Genomic DNA, 12,532 nt, shown 5'->3' with positions numbered 1-12,532 from the left:
GAAGGCAGCACTGAGAAAATCAGTAACATCACTTCCTGGAGTAGATCAAACTGAGCATGACACCATATGGAGATGTAAGTGCTGAGAGAGAAGAGAGGAGAACGGAGAGAGGAGGGGAGAAACAGAGAGGGGAGAACAGAGAGGGGAGAACGGAGAGAGGAGAACGGAAAGGGGAGAACGGAGAGGGGAGAACGAAGAGAGGAGAACAGAGAAAGGAGAACAGAGAGAGGAGAACAGAGAGAGGAGAACAGAGAGAGGAGAACGGAAAGGGGAGAACGGAAAGGGGAGAACGGAGAGGGGAGAACGGAGAGGGGAGAGGGGAGAACGGAGGGGAGAACGGAGAGGGGAGAACGGAGGGGAGAACGGAGAGGGGAGAACGGAGAGGGGAGAACGGAGAGGGGAGAACGGAGCGAGGAGAACAGAAGGGAGTACGGTGAGAGGAGAACAGAGGGGAGAACGGAGAGAGGAGAACAGAGAGGAGAACAGAGAGGGGAGAACAGAGAGGGGAGAACAGAAAGGGGAGAACAGAGGGGAGAACGGAGGGGAGAACGGAGAGAGGAGAACGGAGAGGGGAGAACGGAGAGGGGAGAACGGAGAGGGGAGAACGGAGAGGGGAGAACGGAGAGAGGAGAACGGAAAGCGGAGAACGGAGAGCGGAGAACGGAGAGAGGAGAACGGAGAGGGGAGAACAGAGAGGAGAACGGAGAGCGGAGAACAGAGAGGGGAGAACGGAGAGGGGAGAACAGAGAGGAGAACGGAGAGCGGAGAACAGAGAGGGGAGAACGGAGAGGGGAGAACGGAGAGAGGAGAACGGAGAGAGGAGAACGGAGAGAGGAGAACGGAGAGAGGAGAACAGAGAGAGGAGAACGGAGAGGGGAGAACGGAGAGAGGAGAACAGAGGGGAAAACGGATAGAGGAGGAGAACGTTCCAACGTTCCATGAGGAGAACAGAGAGGAGAACAGAGAGGGGAGAACAGAGAGGGGAGAACGGAGAGGGGAGAACGGAGAGAGGAGAACGGAGAGCGGAGAACGGAGAGCGGAGAACGGAGAGCGGAGAACGGAGAGAGGAGAACGGAGAGGGGAGAACAGAGAGGAGAACGGAGAGCGGAGAACAGAGAGGGGAGAACGGAGAGGGGAGAACAGAGAGGAGAACGGAGAGCGGAGAACAGAGAGGGGAGAACGGAGAGGGGAGAACGGAGAGAGGAGAACGGAGAGAGGAGAACGGAGAGAGGAGAACGGAGAGAGGAGAACGGAGAGAGGAGAACGGAGAGGGGAGAACGGAGAGAGGAGAACAGAGGGGAAAACGGATAGAGGAGGAGAACGGAGAGGGGAGAACAGAGAACAGAGAGAGGAGAACGGAGAACAGAGGGGAGAACGGAGAGAGGAGAACAGAGAGAGGAGAACAGAGAGAGGAGAACAGAGAGAGGAGAACGGAGAGAGGAAAACGGAGAGGGGAGAACGGAGAGAGGAGAACGGAGAGAGGAGAACAGAGAGGAGAACGGAGAGGGGAGAACGGAGAGAGGTGAACGGAGAGGGGAGAACGGAGAGAGGAGAACAGAGGGGAAAACTGATAGAGGAGGAGAACGGAGAGGGGAGAACAGAGAACAGAGGGAGGAGAACGGAGAGGGGAGAACAGAGGGGAGAACGGAGAGAGGAGAACAGAGAGAGGAGAACAGAGAGAGGAGAACAGAGAGAGGAAAACGGAGAGGGGAGAACGGAGAGAGGAGAACGGAGAGGGGAGAACGGAGAGAGGAGAACAGAGGGGAAAACGGATAGAGGAGGAGAACGGAGAGGGGAGAACAGAGAACAGAGAGAGGAGAACGGAGAGGGGAGAACAGAGGGGAGAACGGAGAGAGGAGAACAGAGAGAGGAGAACAGAGAGAGGAGAACAGAGAGAGGAGAACGGAGAGGGGAGAACAGAGAGAGGAGAACGGAGAGAGGAGAACAGAGAGGAGAACGGAGAGGGGAGAACGGAGAGAGGAGAACAGAGAGAGGAGAACGGAGAGAGGAGAACAGAGAGGAGAACGGAGAGGGGAGAACGGAGAGAGGAGAACGGAGAGAGGAGAACAGAGAGGAGAACGGAGAGGGGAGAACGGAGAGAGGTGAACGGAGAGAGGACAGATACAAGTTAAAAGTACTGAGAGAGAGAAGACTCAGTGAGCATAGCCTTGTAATTAAGAAAGGCCGGCGTAGGCAGACCTGGCTCTCAAGAGAAGACAGCCTATGTGCACAATGCCCACAAAATGAGGTGGAAACTGAGATGCACTTCCTAACCTGACAAATGTATGTCCATAGTAGAGACACACATTTCCCACAGATTACACAGATCCACAAAGAATTAGAAAACCAATTAAATGTTGATCAACTCACGGCAGCAAGATGTGTGACCTGTTGCCACAAGAAAAGGGCAACCAATGAAGAACAAACACCATTGTAAATTCCCTTTTGTAATTATTTGCACATTGTTACAACACCGTATAAAGACATAATATGACATTTTAAATGTCTCTGTTCTTTTGGAACTTTTGAGAGTGTAATGTTTACGGTTCATTTTTATTGTTTATTTCACTTTTGTATATTGTCTACCTCACTTGCTTTGGCAATGTTAACATGTGTTTCCCATGCCAATACAGCCCCTTGAATTGAAATTGATTTGAGAGATGTAAACTAAAGTACTGAGAGAACAGCGATAGTGGAGGCCAGGCCAAACGAGGCCTCTCAGGCACAAGTGATCAGCCTTTTAATATAGCCTGCTAAACACACACGCATGCTGCCTGCTTCACAACTAACATTCAGTATGGGTCCAATTACTTCACTGATCTTTTCATTACAAATTGCTAACCCTTAAGCAAACATTTTTTTGTGTTATATCTTTTTTTTTTTTTTTTTTTAAAGAGTCAAGGTCTAATCATTTTCAAAACGTAAGCAAAACCAGATGCCAAGGCTTAATTAAGAACATGACCTAACGCCAGAGGCTGTGTTTGTTGAGAGGGGCAGAGAGAAATACTGTGTGCATGTACCAGTACACATGTTGCATGTCTTCAGAGTGTGTTGTTTTCTCTCATTACGACCCCGCCACACTCTCCCCCGTTACCAACACGCCACGCTCTCCCCCGGTACCAACACGCCACGGTCTCCTCCGGTAACACGCCACGCTCTCCCCCGGTACCAACCCACCACGGTCTCCTCCGGTAACACGCCACGGTCTCCTCCGGTACCAACACGCCACGGTCTCCTCCGGTAACACGCCACGGTCTCCTCCGGTACCAACACGCCACGGTCTCCTCCGGTAACACGCCACGCTCTCCTCCGGTAACACGCCACGGTCTCCCCGGTACCAACCCACCACGGTCTCCTCCGGTAACACGCCACGGTCTCCCCCGGTACCAACCCACCACGGTCTCCTCCGGTAACACGCCACGGTCTCCTCCGGTAACACGCCACGGTCTCCTCCGGTACCAACACGCCACGGTCTCCTCCGGTAACACGCCACGGTCTCCTCCGGTACCAACACGCCACGGTCTCCTCCGGTAACACGCCACGCTCTCCTCCGGTAACACGCCACGGTCTCCCCGGTACCAACCCACCACGGTCTCCTCCGGTAACACGCCACGGTCTCCTCCGGTAACACGCCACGGTCTCCTTCGGTACCAACACGCCACGCTCTCCCCCGGTAACACGCCACGGTCTCCTCCGGTACCAACACGCCACGGTCTCCTCCGGTAACACGCCACGGTCTCCTCCGGTACCAACACGCCACGCTCTCCCCCGGTACCAACTCGTCACGCTCTCCTCCGGTACCAACATGCCACGGTCTAATCCGGTACCAACCCGCCACGCTCTCCTCAGGTACCAACACGCCAGACTCTCCTCCGGTACCAACACGCCACGCTCTCCTCCGGTACCAACACGCCACAGTCTCCCCCGGTACCAACCCGCCACGGTCTCCCCCGGTACCAACCCGCCACGGTCTCCCCCGGTACCAACACGCCACGCTCTCCCCCGGTACCAACCCACCACGGTCTCCTCCGGTAACACGCCACGGTCTCCTCCGGTACCAACACGCCACGGTCTCCTCCGGTAACACGCCACGGTCTCCTCCGGTACCAACACGCCACGGTCTCCTCCGGTAGCACGCCACGCTCTCCTCCGGTAACACGCCACGGTCTCCCCGGTACCAACCCACCACGGTCTCCTCCGGTAACACGCCACGGTCTCCCCCGGTACCAACCCACCACGGTCTCCTCCGGTAACACGCCACGGTCTCCTCCGGTAACACGCCACGGTCTCCTCCGGTACCAACACGCCACGGTCTCCTCCGGTAACACGCCACGGTCTCCTCCGGTACCAACACGCCACGGTCTCCTCCGGTAACACGCCACGCTCTCCTCCGGTAACACGCCACGGTCTCCCCGGTACCAACCCACCACGGTCTCCTCCGGTAACACGCCACGGTCTCCCCCGGTACCAACCCACCACGGTCTCCTCCGGTAACACGCCACGGTCTCCTCCGGTAACACGCCACGGTCTCCTCCGGTACCAACACGCCACGGTCTCCTCCGGTAACACGCCACGGTCTCCTCCGGTACCAACACGCCACGGTCTCCTCCGGTAACACGCCACGCTCTCCTCCGGTAACACGCCACGGTCTCCCCGGTACCAACCCACCACGGTCTCCTCCGGTAACACGCCACGGTCTCCTCCGGTAACACGCCACGGTCTCCTTCGGTACCAACACGCCACGCTCTCCCCCGGTAACACGCCACGGTCTCCTCCGGTACCAACACGCCACGGTCTCCTCCGGTAACACGCCACGGTCTCCTCCGGTACCAACACGCCACGCTCTCCCCCGGTACCAACCCGTCACGCTCTCCTCCGGTACCAACATGCCACGGTCTAATCCGGTACCAACCCGCCACGCTCTCCTCAGGTACCAACACGCCAGACTCTCCTCCGGTACCAACACGCCACGCTCTCCTCCGGTACCAACACGCCACAGTCTCCCCCGGTACCAACCCGCCACGGTCTCCCCCGGTACCAACCCGCCACGGTCTCCCCCGGTACCAACCCGCCACGGTCTCCCCCGGTACCAACCCGCCACGGTCTCCCCCGGTACCAACACGCCACGGTCTCCCCCGGTACCAACACGCCACGGTCTCCCCCGGTACCAACACGCCACGGTCTCCCCCGGTACCAACACGCCACGGTCTCCCCCGGTACCATCACGCCACGGTCTCCTCCGGTAACCCCGCCACGGTCTCCTCCGGTAACCCCGCCACGGTCTCCTCCGGTAACCCCGCCACGGTCTCCTCCGGTAACAGCACGCCACGGTCTCTTCCGGTAACAGCACGCCACGGTCTCCTCCGGTAACAGCACGCCACGGTCTCCTCCGGTAACAGCACGCCACGGTCTCCTCCGGTAACAGCACACCACGGTCTCCTCCGGTAACAACACTCCACGGTCTCCTCCGGTAACCCGCCACGGTCTCCCCCGGTACCAACACGCCACGGTCTCCTCCGGTACCAACACGCCACGGTCTCCTCCGGTAACCCCGCCACGGTCTCCTCCGGTAACCCCGCCACGGTCTCCTCCGGTAACAGCACGCCACGGTCTCCTCCGGTAACAGCACGCCACGGTCTCCTCCGGTAACAGCACGCCACGGTCTCCTCCGGTAACAGCACTCCACGGTCTCCTCCGGTAACCCGCCACGGTCTCCTCCGGTACCAACACGCCACGCTCTCCCCCGGTACCAACACGCCACGCTCTCCCCCGGTACCAACACGCCACGGTCTCCCCCGGTACCAACACGCCACGGTCTCCCCCGGTACCAACACGCCACGGTCTCCCCCGGTAACAGCACACCACGGTCTCCTCCGGTAACAGCACTCCACGGTCTCCTCCGGTAACCCGCCACGGTCTCCTCCGGTACCAACACGCCACGCTCTCCCCCGGTACCAACACGCCACGGTCTCCCCCGGTACCAACACGCCACGGTCTCCCCCGGTACCAACACGCCACGGTCTCCTCCGGTAACAGCACGCCACGGTCTCCTCCGGTAACAGCACTGCAGGGTCTCCTCCGGTAACCCGCCACGGTCTCCTCCAGTAACCCCGCCACGGTCTCCTCCAGTAACCCCGCAACGCTCTCCTCCAGTAACCCCGCCACGGTCTCCTCCAGTAACCCCGCCACGGTCTCCTCCAGTAACCCCGCCACGATCTCCTCCAGTAACCCCGCCACGGTCTCCTCCAGTAACCCCGCCACGGTCTCCTCCAGTAACCCCGCCACGGTCTCCTCCAGTAACCCCGCCACGGTCTCCTCCAGTAACCCCGCCACGGTCTCCTCCAGTAACCCCGCCACGGTCTCCTCCAGTAACCCCGCCACGGTCTCCTCCAGTAACCCCGCCACGGTCTCCTCCAGTAACCCCGCCACGGTCTCCTCCAGTAACCCCGCCACGGTCTCCTCCAGTAACCCCGCCACGGTCTCCTCCAGTAACCCCGCCACGGTCTCCTCCAGTAACCCCGCCACGGTCTCCTCCAGTAACCCCGCCACGGTCTCCTCCAGTAACCCCGCCACGATCTCCTCCAGTAACCCCGCCACGGTCTCCTCCAGTAACCCCGCCACGGTCTCCTCCAGTAACCCCGCCACGGTCTCCTCCAGTAACCCCGCCACGGTCTCCTCCAGTAACCCCGCCACGGTCTCCTCCAGTAACCCCGCCACGGTCTCCTCCAGTAACCCCGCCACGGTCTCCTCCAGTAACCCCGCCACGGTCTCCTCCAGTAACCCCGCCACGGTCTCCTCCAGTAACCCCGCCACGGTCTCCTCCAGTAACCCCACCACGGTCTCCTCCAGTAATCCCGCCACGGTCTCCTCCAGTAACCCCGCCACGGTCTCCTCCAGTAACCCCACCACGGTCTCCTCCAGTAACCCCACCACGGTCTCCTCCAGTAACCCCACCACGGTCTCCTCCAGTAACCCCACCACGGGGTTACTGGAGACTTTAAAGCCTGTTGGAGTGCAAAACCACAGAGACAACTGGAGATAAAGCATCTCAAAGAGCATCATATTCCCAATACAGTGCACTACATTAGACCAGGACCCATAGGGGTAGTGCACTACATTAGACCAGGGCCCATAGGGGTAGTGCACTACATTAGACCAGGGCCCATAGGGGTAGTGCACTACATTAGACCAGGACCCATAGGGGTAGTGCACTACATTAGACCAGGACCCATAGGGGTAGTGCACTACATTAGACCAAGACCCATAGGGGTAGTGCACTACATTAGACCAGGGCCCATAGGGGTAGTGCACTACATTAGACCAAGACCCATAGGGGTAGTGCACTACATTAGACCAGGGCCCATAGGGGTAGTGCACTACATTAGACCAGGACCCATAGGGGTAGTGCACTACATTAGACCAGGACCCATAGGGGTAGTGCACTACATTAGACCAGGACCCATAGGGGTAGTGCACTACATTAGACCAGGACCCATAGGGGTAGTGCACTACATTAGACCAGGACCCATAGGGGTAGTGCACTACATTAGACCAGGACCCATAGGGGTAGTGCACTACATTAGACCAGGACCCATAGGGGTAGTGCACTACATTAGACCAGGGCCCATAGGGGTATTGCACTACATTAGACCAGGACCCATAGGGGTAGTGCACTACATTAGACCAGGGCCCATAGGGGTAGTGCACTACATTAGACCAGGACCCATAGGGGTAGTGCACTACATTAGACCAGGACCCATAGGGGTAGTGCACTACATTATACCAGGACCCATAGGGGTAGTGCACTACATTAAACCAGGACCCATAGGGGTAGTGCACTACATTAGACCAGGACCCATAGAGGTAGTGCACTACATTAGACCAGGACCCATAGGGGTAGTGCACTACATTATACCAGGACCCATACGGGTAGTGCACTACATTAGACCAGGACCCATAGGGGTAGTGCACTACATTAGACCAGGACCCATAGGGGTAGTGCACTACATTAGACCAGGACCCATAGGGGTAGTGCACTACATTAGACCAGGACCCATAGGGGTAGTGCACTACATTAGACCAGGACCCATAGGGGTAGTGCACTACATTAGACCAGGACCCATAGGGGTAGTGCACTACTTTAGACCAGGACCCATAGGGGTAGTGCACTACATTAGACCAGGACCCATAGGGGTAGTGCACTACATTAGACCAGGACCCATAGGGGTAGTGCACTACATTAGACCAGGGCCCATAGGGGTAGTGCACTACATTAGACCAGGGCCCATAGGGGTAGTGCACTACATTAGACCAGGGCCCATAGGGTAGTGCACTACATTAGACCAGGACCCATAGGGGTAGTGCACTACATTAGACCAGGACCCATAGGGGTAGTGCACTACATTAGACCAGGTCCCATAGGGGTAGTGCACTACATTAGACCAGGACCCATAGGGGTAGTGCACTACATTAGACCAGGACCCATAGGGGTAGTGCACTACATTAGACCAGGACCCATAGGGGTAGTGCACTACATTAGACCAGGTCCCATAGGGGTAGTGCACTACATTAGACCAGGACCCATAGGGGTAGTGCACTACATTAGACCAGGACCCATAGGGGTAGTGCACTACATTAGACCAGGACCCATAGGGGTAGTGCACTACATTAGACCAGGGCCCATAGGGTAGTGCACTACATTAGACTAGGACCCATAGGGGTAGTGCACAACATTAGACCAGGGCCCATAGGGGTAGTGCACTACATTAGACCAGGACCCATAGGGGTAGTGCACAACATTAGACCAGGACCCATAGAGGTAGTGCACTACATTAGACCAAGACCCATAGGGGTAGTGCACTACATTAGACCAGGGCCCATAGGGGTAGTGCACTACATTAGACCAGGACCCATAGGGGTAGTGCACTACATTAGACCAGGACCCATAGGGGTAGTGCACTACATTAGACCAGGGCCCATAGGGGTAGTGCACTACATTAGACCAGGGACCATAGGGGTAGTGCACTACATTAGACCAGGGCCCATAGGGGTAGTGCACTACATTAGACCAGGACCCATAGGGGTAGTGCACTACATTAGACCAGGGCCCATAGGGGTAGTGCACTACATTAGACCAGGACCCATAGGGGTAGTGCACTACATTAGACCAGGACCCATAGGGGTAGTGCACTACATTAGACCAGGACCCATACGGGTAGTGCACTACATTAGACCAGGGCCCATGGGGGTAGTACACTACTTTAGACCAGGGCCCATAGGGTAGTGCACTACTTTAGACCAGGACCCATAGGGGTAGTGCACTACATTAGACCAGGACCCATAGGGGTAGTGCACTACATTAGACCAGGACCCATAGGGGTAGTGCACTACATTAGACCAGGGCCCATAGGGGTAGTGCACTACATTAGACCAGGGCCCATAGGGGTAGTGCACTACATTAGACCAGGGCCCATAGGGTAGTGCACTACATTAGACCAGGACCCATAGGGGTAGTGCACTACATTAGACCAGGACCCATAGGGGTAGTGCACTACATTAGACCAGGTCCCATAGGGGTAGTGCACTACATTAGACCAGGACCCATAGGGGTAGTGCACTACATTAGACCAGGACCCATAGGGGTAGTGCACTACATTAGACCAGGACCCATAGGGGTAGTGCACTACATTAGACCAGGGCCCATAGGGTAGTGCACTACATTAGACTAGGACCCATAGGGGTAGTGCACAACATTAGACCAGGGCCCATAGGGGTAGTGCACTACATTAGACCAGGACCCATAGGGGTAGTGCACAACATTAGACCAGGACCCATAGAGGTAGTGCACTACATTAGACCAAGACCCATAGGGGTAGTGCACTACATTAGACCAGGGCCCATAGGGGTAGTGCACTACATTAGACCAGGACCCATAGGGGTAGTGCACTACATTAGACCAGGACCCATAGGGGTAGTGCACTACATTAGACCAGGGCCCATAGGGGTAGTGCACTACATTAGACCAGGGACCATAGGGGTAGTGCACTACATTAGACCAGGGCCCATAGGGGTAGTGCACTACATTAGACCAGGACCCATAGGGGTAGTGCACTACATTAGACCAGGGCCCATAGGGGTAGTGCACTACATTAGACCAGGACCCATAGGGGTAGTGCACTACATTAGACCAGGACCCATAGGGGTAGTGCACTACATTAGACCAGGACCCATACGGGTAGTGCACTACATTAGACCAGGGCCCATGGGGGTAGTACACTACTTTAGACCAGGGCCCATAGGGTAGTGCACTACTTTAGACCAGGGCCCATAGCGTAGTGCACTACTTTAGACCAGGGCCCATGGGGGTAGTACACTACTTTAGACCAGGGCCCATAGGGTAGTGCACTACTTTAGACCAGGGCCCATGGGGGTAGTACACTACTTTAGACCAGGGCCCATAGGGTAGTGCACTACTTTAGACCAGGACCCATGGGGGTAGTACACTACTTTAGACCAAGGCCCATGGGGGTAGTACACTACTTTAGACCAGGACCCATGGGGTAGTGCACTACTTTAGACCAGGGCCCATGGGGGTAGTACACTACTTTAGACCAAGGCCCATGGGGGTAGTACACTACTTTAGACCAGGGCCCATGGGGGTAGTACACTACTTTAGACCAGGGCCCATGGGGGTAGTACACTACTTTAGACCAAGGCCCATGGGGGTAGTACACTACTTTAGACCATCAGTCACTTGATTCTTATGTTTTGGGATCCTGAGTGGTGCAGCGGTCTAACATGCGCTTCCGCATGAGACACCGTCCCCCCGAGACACCGTCCCCCCGAGACACCGTCCCCCCGAGACACCTTCCGCATGTTGAGGTTGTCCTCCCACACCAGAGGAGATCAGGACATGCAGGTTGAAATATGAAAATTAACTCTGAATCAACTATATTAATTTGGGGACGGGTCGAAAAGCATTAAACATTTATGGAAATGTAGCTAGCTAGCTAATTTGTCCTGGTCATCTCTCCTCCATCAGGCTTCTTCTTATTTGAACTTTATATGGTGGTTGGCAACCAACTTGAAGGTGCTTTACCACCACCAACTGGACTGGAGTGTGGACCTCAGTTCATCTTTCAATCACCCACGTGGGTATATGCTCCTAAAAACCAACGAGGAGATGGGAGAGACGGGAATTGCAGCACGTCATGCATCACAAATAGAACCGAGTCGTATTTTAGCGACTGGCTACGCAGACAGTCATTGATGTGGGAGAGCAGTGTAGGTGCAAGGATGGAATAACATGTATGTGTACATTTACTTTACAACACACGCAACACGAGCGGTGTGGTCAGCGGTGTGGTCAACAGTGTGGTCAGCGGTGTGGTCAGCGGTGTGGTCAGCATGTCATGGTCCAGTGGTGGTGCACATAATGGACAAGGTTGGGAAACACTAGGCTAGGGGTTGTTTGTGGACAGTGTGTCCAGGGACTACCTCAGTAATGAGAGGGTTGTCCCTCTCTTCTAGGGGGGAGGGGTTAGGGTGTAGGGCAGTACAGTACCTTTGTAGGGAGAGGGTTTCTCCTCCTCTTTGGCTCGGCCAGACAGCTCCAGGAAGTCTTCAATCAGGTCCAGAGAGATGAGAGACTGACTGAACACCAGACTGATGAGGGGACAAAAGACACTGTCAACATCACATCATCACTGGACTGTCTGTCAAGTTAACAGGACATTTGAAAACATGAAAAATGTGCCATTTAAGCGTTTCATTCAAGCACTTAGCATTGATCAATTCTGCACTTCTTGTCTCAAAGTGTTTTCAGAGCTTGTCTCCTTACACTTTGTCCCCAACCTCCTCCTTCGTGGTGATGAACTGATATGATGTATTTAGGTGAGCGGACACCTGGAGCGGATGACTTGAGAGTTGTCCTTCGTGTCATTCAGTATTTCTTTGTGACTAAAAACCCCATTCCTGATTGGCAGATTAGAAGCAAAACAAATCTTATGTCACATTCAATGTATATAGTCCAGGTGGCAATTTGATTCATTGTTCAGCAGTCTTATGTCTTGGGGGGTAGAAGCTGTTTAGAAGCCTCTTGGACCTAGACATGGCGCTCCAGTACCATTTTCCGTGAAGTAGCAGAGAGAACAGTCTATGACTGGCTGGAGTCTTTGACAATTTTTATGGCCTGCCTCTGACACCGCCTGGTATTGAGTTCCTGGATGGCAGGAAGCTTGTCCCCAGTGATGTACTGGGCCGTACGCACTACCCTCCGTAGTGCCTTGCAGTTGGAGGCCGAGCGCGGTGATGCAACCGGTCAGGACCGGTCAGGACGCTCTCGACGGTGCAGCTGTAGAGCTTTTTGAAGATGTGGGGACCCATGCCAAATCTTTTCAGTCTCCTGAAGGGGAATAGGTTTTGTCATGCCCGCTTCATAACTGTCTGGACCATGATAGTTTTTTGGTGATGTGGAAACTTTCAAATCTCGACCCACAAAAGCCCTGTCGATGTGCCTGTTTGGCCCTCATTT

General features: G+C 55.6%; 1 protein-coding gene across 2 annotated transcripts in view; it reads right to left on the bottom strand.

Annotated features, from left to right (window-relative positions):
• Positions 1-12,532, bottom strand: part of LOC139390796 (ATRX chromatin remodeler) — a 109,798-nt gene that overhangs the window by 28,784 nt on the left and 68,482 nt on the right. For both annotated transcript variants that reach the window (XM_071138190.1, XM_071138189.1), the window contains exon 25: positions 11,564-11,664. In XM_071138190.1, coding sequence (XP_070994291.1) covers positions 11,564-11,664 — 101 coding nt within the window. The remainder of the gene's footprint in view (positions 1-11,563; positions 11,665-12,532) is intronic.

The sequence above is a fragment of the Oncorhynchus clarkii genome, chromosome 31 (genome assembly GCF_045791955.1).
Source record: "Oncorhynchus clarkii lewisi isolate Uvic-CL-2024 chromosome 31, UVic_Ocla_1.0, whole genome shotgun sequence".
Classification (NCBI taxonomy): Eukaryota; Metazoa; Chordata; class Actinopteri; order Salmoniformes; family Salmonidae; genus Oncorhynchus; species Oncorhynchus clarkii.
The sequence above is the reverse complement of the archived record's forward strand: the minus strand, read 5'-3'. Positions and strand labels throughout refer to the sequence as shown.